The sequence below is a fragment of the Phaeoacremonium minimum genome (genome assembly GCF_000392275.1).
Source record: "Phaeoacremonium minimum UCRPA7 unplaced genomic scaffold PA7_03_scaffold_57, whole genome shotgun sequence".
Taxonomy (NCBI): Eukaryota; Fungi; Ascomycota; class Sordariomycetes; order Togniniales; family Togniniaceae; genus Phaeoacremonium; species Phaeoacremonium minimum.
The window spans coordinates 21,120-45,345 of record NW_006920964.1 but is presented as its reverse complement, the minus strand read 5'-3'; the positions used below and the strand labels follow the sequence as shown (position 1 = coordinate 45,345).

At 51.4% G+C, this 24,226-nt stretch overlaps 6 protein-coding genes across 6 annotated transcripts; 3 read left to right on the top strand and 3 right to left on the bottom strand.

Annotated features, from left to right (window-relative positions):
• Positions 1-2,749: 2,749 nt before the first annotated feature.
• On the bottom strand, positions 2,750-4,417 carry UCRPA7_1061 (hypothetical protein; the record flags this gene model as incomplete). Its single annotated transcript, XM_007913647.1, has 2 exons — positions 2,750-3,756; positions 4,381-4,417. 2 exons carry the CDS (start codon positions 4,415-4,417, stop codon positions 2,750-2,752), a joined length of 1,044 nt encoding a protein of 347 aa, XP_007911838.1.
• A 9,423-nt stretch (positions 4,418-13,840) lies between these two features.
• Positions 13,841-16,195, top strand: UCRPA7_1060 (putative protein gcn20 protein; the record flags this gene model as incomplete). Its single annotated transcript, XM_007913640.1, has 4 exons — positions 13,841-14,514; positions 14,575-14,626; positions 14,674-14,754; positions 14,810-16,195. 4 exons carry the CDS (start codon positions 13,841-13,843, stop codon positions 16,193-16,195), a joined length of 2,193 nt encoding a protein of 730 aa, XP_007911831.1.
• A 660-nt stretch (positions 16,196-16,855) lies between these two features.
• On the top strand, positions 16,856-18,659 carry UCRPA7_1059 (putative tubulin beta chain protein; the record flags this gene model as incomplete). Its single annotated transcript, XM_007913641.1, has 7 exons — positions 16,856-16,867; positions 17,034-17,057; positions 17,113-17,138; positions 17,213-17,254; positions 17,306-17,360; positions 17,422-18,212; positions 18,269-18,659. 7 exons carry the CDS (start codon positions 16,856-16,858, stop codon positions 18,657-18,659), a joined length of 1,341 nt encoding a protein of 446 aa, XP_007911832.1.
• A 634-nt stretch (positions 18,660-19,293) lies between these two features.
• Positions 19,294-20,190, bottom strand: UCRPA7_1058 (putative short-chain dehydrogenase reductase protein; the record flags this gene model as incomplete). The annotated part of the gene is made up of 1 exon (XM_007913649.1): positions 19,294-20,190. The coding sequence occupies one exon, from the start codon at positions 20,188-20,190 to the stop codon at positions 19,294-19,296; it is 897 nt and encodes a 298-aa protein (XP_007911840.1).
• Positions 20,191-21,941: 1,751 nt separating this feature from the next.
• Positions 21,942-23,019, top strand: UCRPA7_1057 (putative surface antigen -like protein; the record flags this gene model as incomplete). The annotated part of the gene is made up of 2 exons (XM_007913650.1): positions 21,942-22,162; positions 22,230-23,019. The coding sequence occupies 2 exons, from the start codon at positions 21,942-21,944 to the stop codon at positions 23,017-23,019; spliced, it is 1,011 nt and encodes a 336-aa protein (XP_007911841.1).
• Positions 23,020-23,350: 331 nt separating this feature from the next.
• UCRPA7_1056 (putative kinesin light protein) lies at positions 23,351-24,226 on the bottom strand (the record flags this gene model as incomplete). Its single annotated transcript, XM_007913648.1, has 1 exon — positions 23,351-24,226. The coding sequence occupies one exon, from the start codon at positions 24,224-24,226 to the stop codon at positions 23,351-23,353; it is 876 nt and encodes a 291-aa protein (XP_007911839.1).

The window sequence follows — 24,226 nt, the reverse complement described above, 5'->3', positions numbered from 1 at the left end:
ACTCAGAATTAACAATTATTACCCTGGCGGAGGTGTAGGTGGTCTTCAGTGAGGCTAAAATTGCAGTGAAACGCCTGAGAAGTTGCAGAGATGGAAATTCCCTGCCACGACACGCTCTGAGGTAGCATTCTCTAAATATATTGCTCTTCTGTGTATAGGATTGTACCTCCTTTGTCAGAACACGTCGAGTCTTGGGCTATCTTCTAGTTGTGTCAGGTCGAATCCTCTCACTTGCTAAAGAAACAAGTATTCAACTCTACAAAAAGAAAGACTTGTTGCGGTGTTCAACTTGCAGCAGTACCGCTGGGGTGGTGCGTTTTCTTGTGGTGGTGGACATGATATCTATCAAGAGAAGGGCACATCTATCTCGTCGAGGGGCGAGGCTCTCTGAGAGGGGACTTGAAGGTCTCGGGGGAGGCTAAAATTGCAGTGAAAGCCCGGACACATGCCACGCCACTGGCAGAGCTCGCCTAGATGGGCCACACTATGCTCCGCCCTCGATTCAAGTAAGACGTCTCCGTACTGACTTGGCTGATAGCCTGGACAGCCCCAGGCATGGTTCTCCGAGCAGGAAAGACTCCCGGTACTCTACGAATATAGGGTAGCAGAAGATCCCTGATCCTTTACTTGAATTGAATCGCGAACCATTAGCTAGAGCAATATCTGCCTGAAAGTGTCAGGAGGTGGGGTTATAACCAGACACTCGGTTCCGGCCCTATCTCGAAGGGATCAGTTTCTTCACGTACAAACACGGAAGGATATCCATCCCTGTTTAGAAGTTGGTCATTCTTGTTCCATGAATCGCCTATCTCAACTTCTGAGTATGTAAAAGGGAGGGGGAGCAGTCATGGAACACCGCTGTTTGCGTGGAAAACAACGATGCAGACATCTGATGGCATTTTACAATATCATGAGCCCTGCAATAACTAATAATAATAAAATTGGAAGAATTTTGAGTCACTTAGCTTTAAAACTATTAGTCCTTTCCCTGGGGAGTCGGAGATGCAAACAACATATATGGTAGGAGCACGTCGGTGAGGAAAGGGAAACGAAGTGTTCACGTCAATACTGTATGCGAAACTTCGGGTTGAAGGGTGTCGAGCAACGTATCACGTTTGGGCAAACATATTGACAACACATCTGCGCTCGTGCCCGTGAGAAGCCACAAAGAGGTGATGACGGCACACTTGACCAAATATCACGGAAAAGGGGTCAGGCAGGGGGGATTCCCAATGTGCAAGCACCTTGATCATGTAACTATCATTTCTTACAATTGAACAAGTTGAAAATTAGGGTATGTCAAACATGTATCACCATATAGAAACATGATTTCTTGGTGGCTGAAGTATCAACTGGATATTGGAACAGAGTAGGCGGATGTTATCCTTGTACATCACGATAGCTTCTAATTCCAGGCCTGAATCTCGACATTGATCTCAAATAGGACGAGAAGTGGGGCCTCCTCTCTTTAAACTTGACACCCTGTGAATTAGTAGGAATGAGAAAAGGCACGGGGCGCATGGCATCCAATGACTGAACTAGATACAAGAGCAAGACGTGGAAAGGTTACAGCCACTAACTAACATAGTTGCGCAGGCACGACAGCATACATCTGCTCCATACTAATTAGTATAACGTTTATTATCCCAGCGGAGGTGTACATCCTCCAGAAGCATGCCGTCGTATCAAAGCACGAAACGTGGTGTGTCTTGCGCTGGCCTAGCAACCATCTTCGCCGCCAGCCTCAGTCATCGTGTTCACCTACATTCACTGCAATTTTAGCCTCCCCCGAGACCTTCAAGTCTCCTCTCAGAGAGCCTCGCCCTCGACGAGATGCGGCACACACTGTACTGGATAGTATCATGTCTACCATGTCACATCACTTCATAAAGCACATCAAAAGCAAAGAGGAGGCACAGCCAGGTGTAGTCATCAACTCTATACATGCATTCATGACATAAAAGTCGAGTCTCTCATGCTTCCCCCTCTCGATACGTGAGATTAGAGGGAAGACCAGTAGGTAAACTAAGACGGAGAGATAAAAAGAAGCCTTACTACAAAAGCCAAACCTCCCTCTCCATGCATTTGCAGATCAAACCACAAGAGAAAAGGGAAAAGGAAATTAGGGCAAACGGGCCTCTTCTCTCTCTGAGCCCGTCCCCTTTTCAATCCTCATCCGCCCGTCTCTCACATCCTCCATTCATTGCCGTCGAGAGAGAAGGCAAATAAACAAACAAGAATGTATACGTTCCTGTTTTCGCGTCGCAATGATCATTTGATGTGGCTTTCCCCTGTTTTGTATTTTGTGTACCGCCCTAGAGACGCAAAGGAAACAAGGGATGAAGGAAGAACCGCAACAGAGACATAGGAAGATCCGTTTTGTTTCGAGGAGAAAGAAAGCCAATTCTTTTCCTCTTCCCTTTCCTTTGCAAACCCCTCCTTGGACACATTGTGCCATGCAAAAAGCAGAAGAAAATAGCAAGCGGCAAAAATAAGTACACAGTCCAGACCGCCAGGGCTTTTTGTAATTCTCTCCTCTCTGTATGCAAGTGGACAATCGATAGTGGGAAAAGGCCATTAAGTCCGGAAAATATTTGTACATATACACTGTCGTAGTCATTCATTGGTGGTTGTGTTGAAGGACTCATTTCGGGGTATGCAGGGCCTGGGCCGTCGTCCATGATGATGGGGCCGCGGGTCGGTATAATCTATGTAGTAGGTAGAGCATGTCATATCATCTGGATGACGCCTAGCTGACTGTCATCATTTGCATTCGTTGATTCATGGCGTTTGATGCGGGCGAGTCCATCGAAGTCCGGGGCATAACCGTATTCGTGCTGTGACTCTTAGGTAGCCGTTTCGGTGGGCTGGAGGATGGGTCGGTGAAGACACGAGTAAAGGCCGGGCTGCCATCGTGGCGTCTCAATCGATCGTGCTTAGGAGTTACCACGGGGCTCTGCGTCAGGAGCTCCTCCTTGCGGACGAGATCGGACAGGGTATGGAAGAGCGAGCTGGCTCGCTTGACAAGCTCCTGGAGGCTGTTCGTGTCGAAGAAGAGTTTCGCGTTCGACGGTTTTACAGGCGAGGCTCTGATATGGTCTGATGATGCACGCTGCTGTTCCATGGCTTCAATCACGGCCACGACGGTGCCATCGGGAGTGTGAAAATTCCTGGTCCGATCAGGAGTTCTCGGTGGCTCTGGCCTCGTGTTCTCGTCCACTAGAGGCCAATTACCCCCGAAGATGTCATCATCAGGCGAGAACACGGAACGCCGCCTCACGACCTGTCTCTCTTTCACAACAGCTGTCTTCGGGATGTTATGCTCCTGAGCACTGAATGGATCATCCGAATGCTCTAACGCCGATGCGTCGAATCCTTCGTCGAGGAACCGCTCGTCGATGGTGGAAGGGTCAAAGTCGAGGGAGGATTGGTCTCCATCCGTCTCCTCATCCTCCTCCTCTTCGTCCGGAGATGCGAGAGCGATAATGTTCTCAGCTTCCTTCCAGAGGGCTGCTGCTTGACCATCGATGAGATCTAGTTCTCGTCCCTGACGACATAATCGCTTTAGGCTGCTAACCAGGAGTGACAATTCACGAATCTGACCGGAATGAGCCTTGACAGTTGGCTGAGTGGCCTGTATGGAGGGCGGGACGATCATGGACAATGACTTGAGGGGCTCTTTTCCTCCAACATCATTAGCACTGCCCTCATCAAAGTCAAAGTCGTCATCCCAATCTTCGCTCGCCGTCTTTGTCCCTAAGCCCCATGTTCCAAATTTGGGTGTAGCTTTGGTTGGTTCAACATCGGGCACCACCGGTACGCTCTGGCTTCGGACATGACCCCCAGTAGGACCCTTCCTATTCGGCGGACGACCGCCTCGCAAGTCCAACTCTTGTTTGCCATGAACCGTCTTCGGTCTAGGGGAATGTCCATCAGTGTCGAACTTATCATTAGTTGACTCAGCCCAGTCAAATATGTTGCTGCGAGGCCGTTCGCTGCTCGTGTCGAGATTCTGCGAATCGGGACTCCCATTCCCACTAATATTGGCAAGAGCCGATCGTAGTTGCGGGCTCACTCCCCTCCTAGAGTTGACTGAGCTTGACGGTGGTGACAAGCCGTTGCTGAGACCATCCTCTTCATCCCGTGCCCAGTCATCGTCGTCGGTTTCTATGGATAATCGTCCAAAGTCTCGGCTCGGCAAGGCCATCTCGGGGAAGTCTGCATCGATGTCCATATCATCTTCTGCGCCCAGGGCTGCTTCATGAGAAGAATGTGTACCTCTGTGGGGTGTTGAGGTTCCTTCGTCTTCCTCCATTATTCTGGTATCTCCATCCCAAGAACGCCCCAGAATCTCCTGGATCGACAGCCGTTTGGTCTTACCATTGCCTGCTGTGCTAGGTGGGGACTCGTCAAACATAGACTCGAGGGGTGTCTCTACAGTTCTAACTCTGTGAGATCCCACCGTGCGGAGGGAATCAAACATTGTGTCGCTCTTGAAGTCTGTGTCATCGTCATCACCAGATGCGAGACCAGGCACTTCCATATCCGAACCTGCCAAGGTTGATGCTCGTTCATTAGAAACCCCTCTACTATGGGGAAGAGTCGAATAGACCTGTGACGCAACCATGGAGCTGATCTGAGCTTGGTTTGGCCTCTGAAGGCCAGGTGAGCCAGGATTTGACGTATTACCAAGCCGAGAAAGATCAACGTTGAAGCTCGAAAGTCGAGAGAGTGGAGGTAGTGGGGATGAAGAGTTTCGCTTTCTCGCACGAAGTGGGAACCCCGCTGGAGCCTCAAGTTTGGTATCCTGAACCGGCTCAGGCGGAGTGAAAATTTCCTCCATGGCAATTTTTACGTTATCTTGAGCTACATCCTGTGAAGTCGACGGTAGTGGAGCGGAAACGTTTCGTTTACCGCCACTCTTTGACTCTGCACTTCGCTTCGGTCGTCGAATGCTGCCAGATGTTCTCGAGATCCAATTACTCGGTCCGCTGAAATGCATCGAGATCGAACGCCTAGCGCGTCTCGTTGGCGTGTCGTCTGGAGACCCGGTAGTCTTGTCTGAATCCTTGGGGCTGGTGTTGAGTTCTCCGGGCTCGTCCGCGTGGGTGGTCACGGCTACCTCTGGCGCTCTCGAGTTGGTAGAGAGCATGCTAGCGGTCACTAGGTAAGCCCTCGGCGCGCTTCCCGGCCGCAAGTGGATTCTTTTGCTCGGCAACGAGTAATTGCCTGGACTACTCTCGACAGACCGACCAGAACCACCTCGCCCAATGAGCTTCAGCCTACGGGCATGAAAAAAAGATGTCCACACTGGCGGGTCTTGTGGTACCGGTGTAACATCTGCTTGAACGGTTGACGCTCTGGGTCGAGCTTGCTGATCAAGAGAGTATTTCGGAAGAGAAGGTGCAGCGTCCGGAAGATCATCAGGGTATTGGAATTGCTGTAGCGTTGCTGAGCGCTGGTGACTTGTTGCAGGTCTTCGTAGGGTAGGCATATGAGAGCGAGATCCTCGTCGAGCCAATGAACCAGATTTGTGGTCTTGGCCCGATGTTCCTCGCTTGACCAACTTGTTCGGGGGCAACTGCGGCGGTAATGTACCAGTAGGTGAGAGGATGGGGGCACCAGAGCCGTGTGAGAAGGTCAGAGAAGGCGAATCTGGGCCGATGCTTGACCTAATGCTTCCGTGCTGTGAGAGAGGACGTATTGACAGTCGTCTCATCCACGAGCCATTGGACGAAAATGAATCTCTCGCATCTTCCGCAATGGGAGGTGGCGCCCAGTCTCCTTGCCTTATAAAGGACTGCCGCCTGCTCGTTGACTTTGGGGGAGTTGTCTGTGAGCCTGTTGTCCGTGCCTGACGCGTAAAATTAGAGGGATTGTTTGATAGAGGAGGATAGTGTCGATAGGCAAGGGGTATGGCCTCTTCCGCGAACGGAGAAATTACTGCGGCGCTCGTTCCTGGACGTGACGACGACGGAGGTATGGCTGCCGCATCGGAATCAAATGGCAGTTTTCTCTTGTTCGAGGTCGGCCGGGGAGATGTTGGCTCGGTGGGTTGGCCAAAGACCAGACCCGCGGCGGCGGCGGCGACGACAGTGCCAGTCCCGACAAGCTGAATAAGAACATGGATTAGCAGAAGACTCTAATGCAAATCATACATAGCATTTGTGTCTAGAAGAGGAGGAATGTTTCGGTTACGGGAAATGTCGAAGTTGTTTCGCGTCTTGTGGCATGGTGTCTCTGGGTTTGGACTCGGGAGCGAGCTGACTTACACTCGGGACTGCCTGCATGTTGGCTGCTTGTATTACTTGGAGGACAAGCAGCCGGAGAGGGAGAGTGTCGAGGGAGGGAATTCGGGGTTCGTTACGGTCGTGATTCGCATCGTCAATACATTATTGTCGAGGGTGGTTCGGTTCGGGTCTCGAGTCGTGAACGTGAATAGGAGCTGAGGAATGCGAATGATGCCGGTTTAATTTTCCACCTGTCTGCAGATTGGCTGTGTGAGCAAAGCGTCGAATGACGGACCCAGTAGCAAGACTACGAATGGGGGCACCTAGCTCTGTCTAGAACCAGGAAAAAGGCATTGCAGAGGCTGTAGATAGGGAAAAAGGAGCTTGATTTACCCTGGCTGAGATATGACTGGCTGCCCAGACATTGGAATTGGACAGTGTATGTGCCTCAATGCGTTGTTCTCTCGGTAGGAGGACGACGAGGGAGGGTGTCTGCTCGGTGGTGGATCGAAGACAAGAGACCTGCACCCAGCACTCAAGCAAAGAAGGCACGACCCAAGCAAACCTTGGGCTTGGAAGAGATAATACAGGAAAGACAGGCCAAACAGAAGATGGAATCAAATCAAATCAAATCAATTGTCCTGGCAGGAAGTCCCGACCGGTCGTGGAGTGGAAAGTGAGAATTGGATGAGCGGAGCGAAGTAGAGTCAAGTCGAGTCGAGTCGAGTCGAGCAAAGAGATGGCAGCCAACTTCGGACGTGCACTAACGTTACCAAAGCCAGGCCCGGGCTAAGCCAGGTGCTCCTGTCCTGGTCACAGTAGGGGAGGTGCGTATAGCGAAGTGCACCTTTGGAAGGGTGGATTCAGACAAGTGCCTAATAAGGTGAAGTGAGTTTTGTTTGGGGTCGATCCAGCCCAGGTCTAGGTAAGGGCCGAGTCTCGTTCAAGAGCAGAAAAAGAATAACTTTGTGGACAGGTGCCTTATCAACCTGGACTTGTTGACGGAATGCTGGTAAAAGCACGGGAGACCGTCTCTTCGCAGCAGTGCAGCACCTTACAGTACCTACTGTTCGAAGGAAGCAGGAAAGTCAAAGCAAGCAAGCAAGTCAGTGTGTGCTCTCTCGGAACGCTACCTTGCCTTGGGTTTAGCACCCCAGGCCTTGAATGTTAGCAAGGCACGGCGCATTTGTTGATTTACTTGGATTTGCAATGGATTGCATCAACAAGACACACACACACACACAAACAAAAGGGTACGTATACGTGTAGCGCCACAATCCTCTCGGCCGTTAACCTCACCAGGCCTGCGAATCTACTTGACTATCTATCTACGTCTCTCTCTCTCTCTCTCTCTCTCTTTTTCCCTCCTTCTCTGTCTTCATTTCCATAGCGTCTTACTAACTATGGTCGTGCTAAAGTCTTAACGTGATAACCTGGAAATTCGATTTCGAAGTCTTCTCTGAGGCCTTAGATCCCTGGTATGCCGAGAATTATGTCTGCACGGGGGTAGAGATCATTCAGCTGGACTGCCTCTGGAAGCACGCATTCATATGCCATATTGGGTACTGACTGTGTGGGTACGGACGGACCTACGGCGGCCCCCGTGTTGTTTGGGGCTTTCCCGTACGCGGTGGCTTGGTTGATTGAGTGCATGTATTTTTTGTTGTTATTATTATTATTATGATTATTTATTTGCCCACCTAGCATACACATAGATGCTGTTCCCTGTCACGCCTCCTGCTACGCCGACGGCGCATCGATCTGACTTAGCGCGATCCGGCTGAGACCTATCATTTGCCATGACCAAGGCCTAAACGACAGACACGACCTGTAATTAAGGCCCCTGGCCCTGTATCTTGGGCGCAGGCAGACCCGGCGGAAACAGGAGGTCCAGGGACCAGCCCTGATGGCTCAATGCAGCCATCTCCCGTCTTACCTGCGTGGAGATGGCCAGAATGGCCCTGCTACGGTCCCACGTAGCCTCTGCTCTGCTGCTGGGGGGGGAGATTGGCAAAGGATCTCGAAAATGCCAATTACCGCCTACATACCCGAGCGAAGGACCAAAAAAGGGTTTATGCTGATTCAGATAGTTTAGGTATTATAGAGCATAAGCCCCCCCATGCAGAGACACACAAATTATGCTGACTCGATAGAACTGGATAGATACCTTTTTCTTCAAAGGAGCACATTTTTCTGAGGAAAGTAAGAGCATACTATACGATACGTAAAAAGGATTCCGCGTGCCGTGCTGCCCCCTCACCTTATTGCTCCCGTCAATACTGTGTGTTGTCTTCCGTTTGGCTAAGTGGCCGCTTATTACAGACACCATTGAGCATCTACTATGCAGTAAAGGTGTCGTAACGGCTCCACTACTGCGGGCTGGCCTTGATTTTCACCCCCTTCTACTTACCTAGTTACTCCCGCGTGTACATACTGTACTTTATCATTGTACCCCCATCATGACACAAACAGCCTTTGCCTGCTTCTGTGAAACCTGTCTCCTGCCAGAGCGACAGGCTGACAGCCAGCCCTGACTCCTGACAGCCAAACACACGCTTATGACGGCAGCTTCTTGCAGGTGAGTGTGCACATAAAGAAAGCCACTGCTTTTCTTCTTCCGCCTGGGCGACGGAGACCCACGGCAAAAAGGTGAAATCACTGTGTACAGCGTAAACGACTCCTCAGGAGACTGAGTGCCCTTGTCCTGCCTGTCCTTCATTACAAGGGGACCTTAATACAGCCACCACATGTATAATACCGCTTTCAACCAAAGACAGGACGCGGAGATATTACGATATTGACTTCCCTCATCATAATATCCCCCTGATCCTTCAGCAGTCTACCAAGCAAAGCCGCCCTCTGTCTTCCAAAATACCAATACGGAGTCGGTCACTCGGCCGCCATCAGATGAATGACCAGACAGGCATTCATCTTTAGACCGAGCAGACTAAAAGCCGGCCTTTTGCTAGTCTCTGTGATTGACCTTGGCTCGGTGGTGGTGGCACCGTCCACCATCTCGCATTAGGGGCAAAGCTCCTTGCTCCGATCTTCCTCGCCTTACAGCATACGTACCTGGCCGGGTTAGAGGTCACCAACCTCGACACCTAACCCGACCACGGTTGTGCCACGCCTCTATACAAAACAGATATAACAACAAGCCCCTAGTGATGGCTAGGCCTTGATATGTGGCCCTGTGCCAGTACCCGGGACGCCTGTGTCGTCCCTCGATGCCGTGCAGCGTGTGGTTGTCAATGCCAAAATGCATCTGATCGTTAGCTTGTGAAATCTATGCCTTTTTACGAATCACTGCGGTGTTGTATCAACGGCATATCCAGCTCGTCATACCCGCCAGGGGCAGTCGGTGAAACTTCACCTTCGTGCTCGAATCCTTTGCTCGCTACGGTCATTTCTACGAACATATAGTTGGCGCCTCAGCCCTCCTCTAATATCTCGGTTGAGCCACGCTCCCGCCACCACAGTGCTTCTTCCATTGTAGCGAGCCGCCTTCTCCTGATGTTTCTACGTCACGGGGCTTTGCCGCTGGGGTCAGCCCCCGACGGTTGCCCATGTCCAGACAACCAGCGGCTGAGACCTGGGACACGCCAGCGGTGGACAAGACTATCAGGTTCCGAAAACTTGACAATGTATCGAGGTATGCTCCCGCGGCCGCTCGCCGTACTATCCGCAGGCCCGGGGAGGTAGTGCCCAGCTCTCACAACGTGACGCCGCTCTTCTGCGCCTGTCCCTGCTCGTTGTTTGTCTCTGAGCATTTTCGTCGACTGTCTTTGGCCCTCGAAGCTCAGTGGATGCATGCGGGCCCCGGGCTTCTCGGCAGCACCTCAGCCAGACGCAGAGAGCCTCTGACTCCGGCGTACTTGTCTTGTCTTGTTTTGGGGTGTCCTCTCATCGTCATACCCACTGGGTCTTACTCCACCATCGTACAGAGGAGCAGCGCTGCAGGCAGCATTTCTTGCAGGCAGGTTGGCTCGGAGCAGTTGGTTCTGGGGCAGCTGAATGGCCCATATTAGATCTTCGATAGTCGAGCAATGGCGCCATGGTCAATGGTTTGCGAGAGAAGAGAGCTTTCCCCTCTTTCTAGCGCGATGCACAGCCCAGAGCCTCCTGGGGAGGAGCCACCAGCCGCCGTGCCATGCCCTACGCAGCTTAGTCCTGGGTCCTTTTATCCCGTAGTCTCTCTCTCTCCCGGCCACATCAGCACCACAACACCATAGTAAGAACTAGACAATTGCACGGGGCCAGAGAAGAAAAACAAGTTCATTGTTGCGGTTCTCATTGTCTTCGTGGTTAGTAGACCCTCCAGCTTGTACCCGAGAAAGCTCCAATTTACCCACTGCGCCAACACAGGCCCGAAGGAAGAGTCGGCCGTCCAACAAAACAGCCCAGGGGAACGGGCTGCCCGCAAGCTAGAAGGACTGGAGGGGCAGATCTTCCTTTGCCGTTCCAGCCATCTTCCTAAAATGGCTAATATGGTATATTACTACTGTACAAATGGGACCACTGTAGCACCGTCCGAGGAAACACTGGACGGCGAAATCCAACTCGCACAGACATTCACTCGCGCTGGTTTCTTCTACGCTGGACCTTGAGATAATAACCGGACGTGGAGAGTTGAAACAGAGAGGCTTTCTACAGGTGGGGCCGGGCAAGCTGGGCGGACAACGGCAACAGACTGCCTGGTGCCGTTTGCTTTCCCGAGTCAAATGCAGAGTGTTGACGAAATGGAGAGGCCTGTATTTGCCGGTGCCTGCCTACATACATACTGACGCAGTACATACCCCACGCCTGGGTGGGTTTACTTTACTTTTTTGCACTGGGGCTTTTTCGAGATCTCGATAATGCGAGGACTAGGTCAGCTGTTTGTAATGAGCTACGAGTCATTATGTTGCTCTGGTCAAGAGTCTCGGCTCTATGTCATCAAGCCATACCTCGAGTGGTTCTCTCGCATGACCGGTGAGGAGACCAAGCAGAACTAGAGGTCGGCACTGAAGGATTCCGCCAGCTACCCCTCACATTTGAAAATGCAGGTTTCGAATCCGAGCTTGAACGGGTACCCATACCGGAGTAGGAAGAGAGGTGCAGTAGGTAAGCAGGTCGGCTTGCTGAGCGAGCATTTGTACAAGGTCTAGGTGTGAGGTGATGGCAGCCGGGACCGTTGCAAGAGTGACTGCATCACATCAGATACGAACGGCGGCCAGGCTCGGCTGTTTGATCTAGCAGGGTAACCTCGCTAGGCAGTCTCTGCATGACCGCCAGGGAGCAAGAGCTTGTTCTCCCTGCCATGTCCGGGCCTTCATTCACATGGTTAAAAAGTGCCGTGTTCGGCAGGCGGACTACGATGGCTTGGTGCCCCGGATCAATGCATACGGTCCCGTCTTGCAATTCTCGCCTCGAGAAGCTCTGTCCGACAACGTCGCGGGTAGAGAGCTGCCCAATAGTCCGCGGCCCATAGCAATAACAGAAAAGAGTTTTTACCAGGGACCATGCCAATCCGTAGAGAATTGTCCTAAAGGCCAGTCAAGAGCTCAGCGGCTACAGCCCCTGATAACTCGGTCTTCAAGACGTTCATAGCGAAGGTGGTATCGAAATCTCGTTATAACTCATGGCGTTACATGCACCGATCAAACTGCACCGGGGACGAAGAGCCGGGCTCAAGGTTCGATTGGACTAGACCTATAGTGGATGGAGGGCAAGAGGGGGCATCAATGGAACAGTTCGGCAGGTGCGTTTATCAACAGCATCTTTCGTCGTGGTGAAACATGCATTGGTAGAGTGAAAGGACATGGTTCGTGGCGATAAGCCCAGGCAGGCCGAACGGCGTGATTTTCGCTGCTAAGAAGCCTTGAGGGGATTCTATCCATTGGCATTGGCTGCGTTGGAAACCCGAGGATGAGGCAATGCCAGGATCCCCCAGGGTAGTGATGGTCTTTTTGAATCAGCCCTGCCCCTATTCGGGACGCGGGGACGAGGACAAAGCAGATGACGTGAGCATCCTCGTCTGAGGCGTAGAACTAGCTAACTTTTTGTAATTGAAGACTCCTAGCCTCATAGAAGCTCCATTGATAGGAGAAGTTGGTCCTATAGCGATGAGAGGTTCTAACATACGATGCAGTTGGGGAGTGAACTGCAGCGGCAACGTCCAAATTGGTGGCTTGACCAGACTCAACGATCCGTTTCGAGAAGGCTTTGATGAACTGCGACATTTCGCTTTGTGCCGCTGTGGAGACATTGAAGTGATGAAGTCGTAGCCTCCAGTCCCAAGCAAGGGTTCAGCGTTGCAGTAGGAGACATTTCAAGAATGGCACAGATGATCGTCCTGCGGCCAACGAGCGGCCATATGTTAGGGATGGCAGGTCTGGGGGGACGCCGGGCTGATCTCCGGTACCATACAGTACACACGCAGTAGGGCAAGAAATGGCAAGGCGCGAGAACGAGCCAAACAAGGTTTTGGGTGTTTGGAAAAGAATAGAATGATTCCAACACGCACCTCAATCCTCGTTTCGGTCATAGGTCGCCATCCTCATGCAAGCGGGCGTGCCAATCAGTGCCATGTCTGGCGGATTTCGAGGTAGCAAAGTGAACAAGGGTCTTGTTCTGATCGAAGGTTCCATTGGACGATTTGCGAGCGACACGCGACCATTGGACGGGGCCAGAACGCGGGTCCCTGCTTGACGCGGCTGAAAACGCGACACGGCGGGGATGTCGGGGACCGCGTCATTACCGGCTGGTGTCCTTCTGTGCGTGATTTTAGATTGACGAGCAACTTTTTTTTTTCCTCTACCCCCTTCGCCTCCTCACTGCTACTTCTGGGGCTGTTTCTGTTGGATGGCGGCGCCTCCTCATGTAAGTCAGTGATCGTCGTTGCATCAGGCAGCATGTTTCAGAGAAGTCACGGCGATGCGTCTTCATCAATGGCCGGTCCTCCGATGCAATGCAGTCTTGCTTGCAGAAGTAAACAGCTGGCTCGCTGGCCCTCTTTGAGGCCTTGGACGACGCTGGGAAAGGGTTTTGAATGCAGGCCGATTAGAATAGAAGCTTCCGTACAAAGACACGGCACATTGTAGCCGGCAGCATGCAGTCTCCATGGGTGCACGTCGCCCGGATGCCCATTCGGTGACGGCAAATTAGTAGTTTGGAGATGCCGGCTGATAAATCGCACTCTAAATTTCCACAGTGGCCCGAGCTGCTGGGATTCGCGTGCCAGTTTTAGTCTGTGCGGGCAAGGCTTGGATATGACGCGAGATCCCTGTCTCAGCTGGCCAATGACAGGCCCCACTCGGACCATAATTGCCCTCCAAAAGGAAGGCGAAAGCGGGGCGGGGGACGGCCAGCCAATTGGTGAGACACGAAAAAGACGTCAAGCCTTGGAGGGGAGCTTTTTTACATCACCACAAGTGCCTAAAGCAGCCAACAAATCAACGCCGGATTCGCTGTACCTTCGTCTAGCCAAGTGTAATTTGACAGCTCAGGGACTATCAAGCCGCATATAGCATTTCCAGTGAAGCAGGGCTTGCAGCGGCTGGATTTGTGCCTTTGGTGGCGGATTACCCTTGACACTGCTCCTCCGGAACCACCCCGAAACCCCGGGCACCATGGAGGCCGAAATTAGGACCGTTCTTCCGAACATTGACCCGGTAATATCGGAGTACTCGGTCGGGTATCTTACCCATGCCTCCACATCATGGACCGACGAAGAGGAGCCTTCCGGTCTCTCCCCCTTGTCGGAAGCCGCCTTCGCGGTCACGGAGCTCCTTCTCTCTGCCGCCGGCGATTCTGACGCCAAGCAGCAGGAGAAGATCCGGCAGCTAGTTGACAAATGGGTCGACAAGTACAACACCGCAAATGGCACAACAGAGAGGAGAGGTCCGACGATCAAAAGACTGGACCAGACTATCCAAGTCGGCTCGCAGAGGAACATGTCGTCGACACTGGCCGTTTCTACCGGAGCTGTCGATCTGGAGTCTGCTAACGCAAGGAAGGTAGAGTCAAAGGTCGACAAGAAGAAGCTGGAGAAGGCCGAACGGAAGATTGCTGCCAAGCAGAGCAAGAAGACGTTCAAGACTGTTGAGTACGAGGCGTCCCGGTTGCTGAACCAGCCAGAGTCTACCCAGTCATACGAGGAGTTCTACATGGCAGTCAACCCGCTCCAGATGGGCCAAGGCGCTGGCGGCAAGTCCAAGGATATCAAGATCGACAACATCGACGTCTCCATAGGTGGACAAAGAATCCTGTCAGACACCACTTTCACCCTAGCGTACGGTCATCGGTATGGTCTGGTCGGTCACAACGGTGTTGGTAAATCTACGCTACTCCGCGCTCTATCAAGACGTGAAGTTCCTATTCCGACGCACATTTCTATTCTTCACGTTGAACAAGAGGTACGTGTTCCCCTTGCCGACAGAGATTCTCATGCTAACAACTCTAGATTACTGGCGACGACACCCCAGCGTTGCAGGCTGTACTGGATGCAGATGTTTGGCGAAAGGTTCTGTTGAGAGAGCAAGCAGTATGTACTTTACGAGCACCTGCGAGCACCGCACACATCACTAATACACCACTAGGAAATCACACAAAAGCTTGCCGAAATCGAAAGCCAACGAGCATCGCTAGCCGATACGTCTGCCGATGCCGCAAGACTTGACAAGGATCGTGAGGCACAAGATCAGAAGCTTGGAGACATCCAAGGCAAGCTTGCCGAGATGGAGTCCGATAAGGCCGAGTCTCGAGCTGCAAGTATCCTTGCTGGTTTGGGCTTTTCACCAGAACGACAACAGTTTGCAACGAAGACATTCTCTGGAGGTTGGCGAATGCGTCTCGCTCTTGCCAGAGCCCTCTTCTGTGAACCTGACCTACTACTTCTCGACGAACCGTCAAACATGTTGGACGTTCCATCAATTACTTTCCTTTCCAACTACCTCCAAGACTACCCCAGCACTGTGCTTGTCGTCTCTCACGACAGAGCATTCTTGAACGAAATCGCAACTGATATTATACATCAACATTCCGAGCGGTTGGATTACTACAGAGGTGCGAACTTCGAGTCCTTTTATGCCACCAAGGAAGAACGAAAGAAGACGGCCAAGCGAGAGTATGAGAACCAAATGGCCCAGCGTGCTCATCTCCAAGCTTTCATCGACAAGTTCCGTTACAACGCCGCCAAATCATCTGAGGCACAATCGCGTATCAAGAAGCTGGAGAAGATGCCTGTCTTGGAGGCTCCCGAGGCAGAATACAATGTCAAGTTCAAGTTCCCTGACGTGGAGAAGCTCTCGCCTCCTATTGTACAGATGTCTGAAGTAACCTTCGGCTATTCCAAGGACAATGTGCTACTGAAGAACGTCGATCTCGACGTCCAACTCGACTCCCGAATCGGCATTGTGGGACCAAACGGAGCGGGTAAGACAACCGTCCTGAAGCTTCTTATTGGAAAGCTACAAGCTTCCTCCGGTATCATATCTCAGAATCCCCGGCTGCGCATTGGATTCTTTGCTCAGCACCACGTCGATGCACTGGATCTGAACACGAGCGCCGTGAGCTTCATGGCTAAGACCTACCCTGGCAAGACGGACGAAGAGTACAGAAGGCAGCTTGGAGCCTTTGGTATCACTGGCACAACCGGTCTCCAGAAGATGGAGGTACTCTCTGGAGGTCAGAAGTCCCGTGTTGCATTTGCCTGTCTAGCTCTCACCAACCCGCACATCCTCGTGCTGGACGAGCCGTCTAACCATCTTGATATTGAGGCTATGGACGCCCTGGCCGAGGCGTTGAGGGAGTTCCAGGGCGGCGTGCTCATGGTTTCCCACGATGTCACCATGTTGCAGACCGTGTGCACGTCGCTCTGGGTGTGTGACAATGGCACCGTAGAGAAGTTCCCTGGTGATGTGCAGCAGTACAAGAAGAGGATTGCGGCCCAGGCTGATGCAGCTGGTGTTGTCAAAGCTCATTAGAGATATGTATAGCTATACTACCTCTACATAGTTCAACAATGATTGATGACATATGCGTTTGGTATGAACCTATCTCATAATTCCTATAATCTGCTTCTCAGCAATTTGATGCGAGGAGAGGAGATATGAGAAGATGGATGATCTAGTATCGCGTTGCAACCTCAACACCCCATGCTTTTACTCCTACAGTTTCTAGTATTATATCAAGACTTTCCATACAACATAATATAAGGCTGTCATATGATCCAGCTGATCCTTCTTTGCACAGTTGTTGTTTGATGTCAATGGGTGTCTGCAAGGCCATCACATGACCGTGCATCTGATCCCTTCCCCTGAAAGCACGGGCCTCACAGTGGCAGGTATGCATTGCCGTTCAAGGTCGCGCTAGTTGGGCATTGAGTTAGAGCGCCTTCCCAAAGAGTAAACAACTGAGCGGGGATGTGTGTGAGGCCCTGCTCTTTTTGTGCTGCCTGGCAGGTAGCGGTGAACGAAATTCGCACCCACTCAGAGGCCAAAAATCAACAAACCCTCCTTCCCTCTCCCCATCCATCCATCCAACCATCTCCCCAACGCCAATCTTGAGCCTCATCCCAGTCTCAAGCCTCATCTTCAAGCTTCGCTCTTCCACCCAAGTCTACTTCTTGCAGACCATCAGCCAACATGCGTGAGATTGTAAGTTGATGATCCTCCCTCTGCGACGCGTCCCAGATTGCCCCGACCCCTGAATTACCCCACCATCACGATACCTCCCTCGAGAGCTTCGACGTCCTCGACGAGCCCAGAATCTACCCCAGATCATCGACCAGCTTGCTAACCGGTGGGGTTTTTACGTCTACAGGTTCACCTTCAGACCGGCCAATGCGTAAGTAGCTGCCGCCCTTTATTCGGCATCTTAGATGACGACTGACGATATGTAGGGTAACCAAATTGGTGCTGCTTTCTGGTGCGTAGCTCCTCGAGCCCGCGATTCGACCCGCGACGAACCCAACGCGACATCGATACTAATCCTTCTCTCAGGCAAACCATCTCTGGCGAGCACGGCCTCGACAGCAATGGCGTGTAGGTGGAAATCGTCACATTATTGATGTTCACCGCCCTAATTTGATATAGCTACAACGGAACCTCGGAGCTCCAGCTGGAGCGCATGAGCGTCTACTTCAACGAGGTATGTAGGCAGTGGGCCATCGCGAGACCATGTTCTGTTTTCGCTAACATCCATTTTCTAGGCTTCTGGCAACAAGTATGTCCCCCGCGCCGTCCTCGTCGACTTGGAGCCCGGTACCATGGACGCCGTTCGTGCCGGTCCCTTCGGTCAGCTCTTCCGTCCCGACAACTTCGTCTTCGGTCAGTCCGGTGCTGGCAACAACTGGGCCAAGGGTCATTACACTGAGGGTGCTGAGCTTGTTGACCAAGTTCTGGATGTCGTTCGTCGTGAGGCTGAGGGCTGTGACTGCCTCCAGGGTTTCCAGATCACTCACTCCCTTGGTGGTGGTACCGGTGCTGGTATGGGTACCCTGCTGATCTCCAAGATCCGTGAGGAGTTCCCTGACCGCATGATGGCCACCTTCTCCGTCGTGCCCTCCCCCAAGGTCTCCGACACTGTCGTTGAGCCCTACAACGCTACTCTGTCGGTCCACCAGCTGGTCGAGAACTCTGATGAGACCTTCTGCATTGATAACGAGGCTCTGTACGACATCTGCATGCGAACCCTGAAGCTCTCCAACCCCTCATACGGCGACCTGAACTACCTCGTCTCCGCCGTCATGTCTGGCGTCACCACTTGCCTGCGTTTCCCTGGTCAGCTAAACTCTGACCTACGCAAGCTTGCTGTCAACATGGTTCCCTTCCCCCGTCTTCACTTCTTCATGGTCGGCTTCGCTCCTCTGACCAGCCGTGGTGCTCACTCTTTCCGTGCTGTCACCGTCCCTGAGCTCACCCAGCAGATGTTCGACCCCAAGAACATGATGGCTGCTTCTGACTTCCGTAACGGTCGCTACCTGACCTGCTCTGCCATCTTGTAAGTTGACCCATCGCACTCCTGTTGCCAAATACAATTACTCATTCTTTCTCTAGCCGCGGCAAGGTCTCCATGAAGGAGGTTGAGGACCAGATGCGCAACGTCCAGAGCAAGAACTCCTCCTACTTCGTTGAGTGGATTCCCAACAATGTGCAGACCGCTCTCTGCTCCATTCCTCCTCGCGGCCTCAAGATGTCTTCTACCTTTGTTGGTAACTCCACTGCTATCCAGGAGCTGTTTAAGCGTATCGGTGAGCAATTCACTGCCATGTTCCGACGCAAGGCTTTCTTGCATTGGTACACTGGTGAGGGTATGGACGAGATGGAGTTCACCGAGGCTGAGTCCAACATGAACGATCTCGTCTCCGAGTACCAGCAGTACCAGGATGCTGGTGTTGATGAGGAGGAGGAGGAGTACGAGGAAGAGGCTCCTCTTGAGGAGGAGTAAACATTCCATCTGAGATTTCAGCACTGTCGGTCTTGTGACCCTGGTCATAATGTCCTCTTCTCTGTCCCTCTAGGTGGATTTTCGATTCGCACATGTGGATCACTCAGTCGATCGTCAGAATTGGGCAACGTAGCTAGAAATCCTCTGAGTGTAGTTGACCCCCTTTATCACGTACTAAATTAGCAAGCAAATTCGGATGCCTTATTGCAAAAGTATCGCCCCAGTAGTGTCGTTCACGTACAATATTCTCTGATAAGAATTACGTTTCCCGTGACAATGTATGGAGGCTAATATATCAATCACGTTTAAGGATTACCCCGCGGCCTGTTCTATATAATGGTTGATCAGACGGCTGGGTTGAATATGAGTGTGAGATCATGCTGATATCCTGTCCTATCAAACTGGTAAAGATTTACGCAACAAACAGCTTCTCTAATGTCTGCTTCTTCATTCAGCTTGCTCATCCAAATTCCACACTAATCAAAGCAATGGTGTAGAGACATGCTTGCGAAGAATGGCTTGGACCTCCGCCCATGTCTCATGGTACAGTTCCGTTCCTCGTTGGCTGTTGAGTAATTTACTTTTTCTATACAACCTGTCAATCAGTGCGGCCGTAGTTCGCCTTGGGATGAACTTACGGTGGATAAGTATCATTTGACCAGAATTTTCCATTCGATTCGGGACCAAGGGCTGTGGCGCTGACCATTGCTCGAGCACCCTGCTCTGGTGTTCGGCCTACAAGGAAGTACGTGACAGCCATTGCCATCCTCTGGCTGGTAGGAAAGTCTCGGCCCATGTCTGTCTTGCAGAGACCAGGACAGGACGCATTGATGACAATATTGCTTCCCGTTCCATTGCTTCGGCACTGATCGACCAGTCCCTGGACTACGTACCATGTGGCCAGCTTAGCGAGAAAATAGTGCGCACGAGTGTCAAACTTGGACTCGTCGTCCAGTCGCTGGATGAGAGATTGTCCGGGAGGAACTATGTCCTCTGTGACTTCATTATGGGCGACGCTGTTGATTAGAGACATGTGAGGCACGAAGCCATCGTCTGAAGGAGTGGCCCCAGTCTCGATCATTTTAGGAAGAAGAAGGACGGCCATCAGTGCTGTTGAGAGCACATTGACCTGGTTGGTCATCTCGTGGCCGTCCGGGCTGCGCTTGAAGCTGTTTACACAGATGCCAGCAGCAAGCTGGGCAACATTCAACTTGGGCACTTGTCTGTTTAGATCGTCGACAAATTTCTTGACGGATGCGAAGGTCGACAGGTCAACTGTCAAGATGATGAAGATGTTGGGCGAGCAGCCTGTCTTTTGGATGATCTCCTTCTTGGCTATTTCGCCCTTCTCCCTGGTTCGGACTGCGAGGATAAGCGGTGATGCCCCCAGTGCAGCATACTTGATCGCTGCAGCGTGGCCCATGCCTGTGTTTGCACCGGTCACTAGTACACTTTTACCTTTGAAGGACAGATCGGTTGGATCTTTTGGAGGGTTCCTTGCCGCCTTCCACATTTCCCCGAAGCTAGACATTGTGTACGAGGATTCTTCAAAACGTGATTATATGTAGAAGTCAATGTTCTTGGCCCGTAAGTCGATCAAAGTTTACTAGCATTGAGATTTCTAATGCTCTATATATAACCTTCTACGCAACCTAGGTAACTACTTATATGGGCAATGATTGTGGAATACCGCCATGAGGATTGGGTTGATCATTTCTGCATGAAGTTTTGACCGTGTTATCGAGGATGTAGATTGGCGGAACTCCGCCAGGAAGGATCGCGACTAAGATTGTCCATCACCATACGAGTCATAGCGATAAAGCAAAGGCATTTATAATTATATGGCCGATTCCATATCTTTTACAGTCAATTGATCGATGTGGCAGTGTCTTTATATATCTTTCTAAGCAGCGTCCGAGCTAGCGACCGCCAGCGCAGTTCCGCCTTGGTCGGTTCAGGCCTCAAGAGCATATCTAAGATGAACTGATGACATTCACAGTTTAGCCTAGTACCGCTTCCCGTACCATTTTGTCAAGACTGGTGTGACTGTTTTGCAGACTCCCGTGTGCTTCATAAGTGGCCATAATACTAATGATGTAGAGCTTGGCTAACTACATGGTTAATCCAATACTTCAAGACATAACGCACGAACACTGCTGAATGGCTTGAGAAATCAGTAAATTCTGTTACCTAAACAATCCAGGATACTGAGACATCGTGAATCGGTGCAGCTTGGCGGTGTCTGCCTGAAAGATCGTAGGTTAAGATTCTTTGTGCCATCCGTTTCGGCTTTCAGCCGCACAACCTCTAGCGATTGGCCCGGCATACTATTGGCCACCCACCAAAGTCACGTATTCCAGGTAGACCCAAAAAGACATATTCGAAGAGTTGGAAACGTGGTGGCTGATTTCAAGCAATTCTCTTGGCCCGAAGACTGAGGTTGATTTCCGACAACGTGAAAGCCTGCCCTGTGCACAGCCGCTCCCGCCTTCAGGCCTACGGTTCTAATCATAGATCCGGGGCAAGAGACGGCATGTCAACAGGCAGAAAATTGAAAGAAATGATTGGAGGTGCTGTAACACGCAGTTCCATGACCCAACCGCTGGGCGAAGGAACTTGCCGTTACTGGGTGACGCTCTCCATTGCAGTCTTGGCCGGCCGACGCCTCGCAGGACAGCTTCATTGTAACTACCCTGACTGTAGTTGACTCAGGGGCAGTGACAACACAACACATTCTCATAGCCCGATCACATATTTCAGCCTTACCGTTCATTTCCCGACTGCTGAGTGGCCCAACACCTAGAAGGTAGATATACGAGAGGTCCTTGGCGACTGTAGTGGATGTTGTTGCTTGATGTGGTGTAATATGGCGTCCACAAGAGGTAATTGTGCAGTGGCGAAGGCAGGTTAGTATGAATATTTGAGACTCTACAACAACGATCTCTAGACCTTTGTATTTTGATATATGTATATAAGGATGAGTTCAACCCTCTCAAACATGAAGAAGTGAGCTCGTCCGCTCATATACCCTCGTTTGTATCCAAGATCGATACGCTCGTTTTCTCAATAGTAGTGATTCCATAATCATTTTTCTTACCACGTCGACAACATAACATGGAACTCACCAAATTCCTCAGTTTGATCCTGGCTGCAGGTTCTGCATTCGCCTCCTCTTACACCAATCGTCATTTCCGTCGGCAAGATACAGGCACTTGTCAAATTCAGCTGGCAACCAGCAATGGAGGCAGGAAAATTGCTATCGTCCTGGATTCCTCGGGATCGATGAGCTGGAATGACCCCGACAATCTCCGGATCATTGCTGGAAAGTCCTTGAACAGCCAGCTTGTCACCGCTTCAGCAGCCACGGGTAATCTCAAGGCTGATCTGGTCACTGTGGTCGACTTTGACGACGAAGCCACGATCATCTACCCCCTGGGTGACCCTGCTGGTGCTGACAGCTCATTCGATACCATCGATAGCGACGGAGGTACATGGATCGCTGAGTAAGTACTGCTTCATACATCTTGTGGACATCGCTGACCTCAATAGTGGCGTGGACAAGGCAATGAGTGAGCTCACGAAGCCCGGGAACGATCCCACAGCGGACCGCTCCGGCATTGTCGTACTCACCGACGGTGAAGACTACGACACTGTTACGCTGATCGACAATGTCAAGAAAGCCGGCGACGCTGGAATTCGAGTAAGCTTCGGCTTCCTCGCACCCCCCGAGTCCTTCTTCGAGCCCGATCTTCTTCAAACCATTCTCAAGACCGGTGGAACGTACAGCTCGTTCGCTACTGCTGATGCAATCCAATCGTTCCTCTTCTTGATGCTGTCCAACGGCCTGACAGCATCTGACCACAGTGCGACAGCTGAACAGGCTTTGCTTCCAGGGATAACAGTCGCAAAGCTGAGCGGCAACCAGGCCGTAGCATTCACATACGCTGCACAGGCTTCTGAGGACTTGATCTTCACATTCGAGTCGCTGTCATCGCAGGTGCTTGATGGAGAGCTCAAAGATGGCTCTGGCAAGTCGCTTGGCTCAAATACCACGGATGGCATCACACCAGCGTCTATTGCCTACACAGCTCAGAGCGCCGGTGACCTTACATTCGAGGTCAAGTCCACCGTCGCGGACGAGGGGGTCTTCCAAGTCTCGCTCAATTCGTCACTTGGTATCTCAGGATGCAATTTGACAGATACACCAAGCCCGACTAACAACACCAACGGAACCACGACTGGTTACCCGACTCCTACTCCCACGTCGACGGGTCCACCCTTCGTCACTGCTGCGGCGGCCAAGATTGTTGGGGCTAGCTTCCCGCTGGTTGGCATTGCTTTCGCTCTTCTTGCTCTCTAGAGTGAGCCATATAACGCATCATGTGAAAGTCAACAGGCAATTTATCATTTGCACTAAGCCGCGGTTGCAAAGGGTACTGTTTTACAAGATTGTCATAGGGAGCCGGTTGTGTGTTCTATGTCTAGCATTCTTTCGTCTCTTTTGAATATGCAATAGCTCAGCAATTTCCTTATAATTGAGGCAACACATGTTGAGCTAATGCTTCTCTGAAATAATCTGAATTGAGGCAGGGGCAGATTTTGTATGTCAATGCTGCTCTCCTGTAGATGTCTTTGGGAAGCCTTGACGTAAGTTTCATAGGAATATCATTTGTCCTTGATTGTAATCGGCCTCAGCGTTGCGGTATACCATCCACCTCGGTGAACGTACGTGAATCAAAATCATCTGACTCGGTGTTGTTTACCAGCGCATGATATAGTGGAGTGCTAACCAATGGACGAATACCATAATATCGGAACCAGAAGTTGCTCTCTCCAGTAAGCTCCTCCACAAACAGGTGCAGGCTCTCTAGCGTAGTGAAATCAGACTGTGAAACAAAGTCCACGGCCCAGGACAGTTTGTCAGTGATCTCCTTATTCTTGCCGTAGAACTCATTCGCGAAGGAACTCAACGTTTTTTGGACAGCAGGACTACGATTGGAAAGACCGATAGAATCCAGGAGAAACAACACACTTTTGGCATGCGGGTAGTACTCTAGACTCTTTTGGAGTCTCAAGTTTCGATCACCAATGTCGCTCAAATGACCCATGAATGCTTCAGCGAGCATTCGAATAGCCATCCGAAGTGTGTGTTCGAGACCATCCCTTCCGATCCATGCATGGGTAGCGATCTGAACCAAGCGGTGCATTTGCCACTTCTTTTTGTCGGGGGTAGCGTCAGGTCGGCTGATGAATGAGAAAGAATGCAGCATATTGAGACCAACCGCTCTGTCGTATCGAGAAACCTTGGGGAAAAATGCTAGTAGCCATTCGGGAATGCCTTGTCGATCTAGCACGCTGAAGAGAGACAGGAGCAGCACAGCACTCTCGCTCCGCTTCTTCAGCTGCTCGAGAGAAATCTTCCAGGAGAGGAAGACGGAGTTTGGTAGGTCTGAATGTCGTCTCCAGTCGACAAAGTTCTCTTCAAGAAACTTACCCTGTTCGTCTCGTACCTCGCTGTAAAGCTCGAGGTAGGCTTTGGGATCTCGAAAGTCTCCATTTTCGCGCAT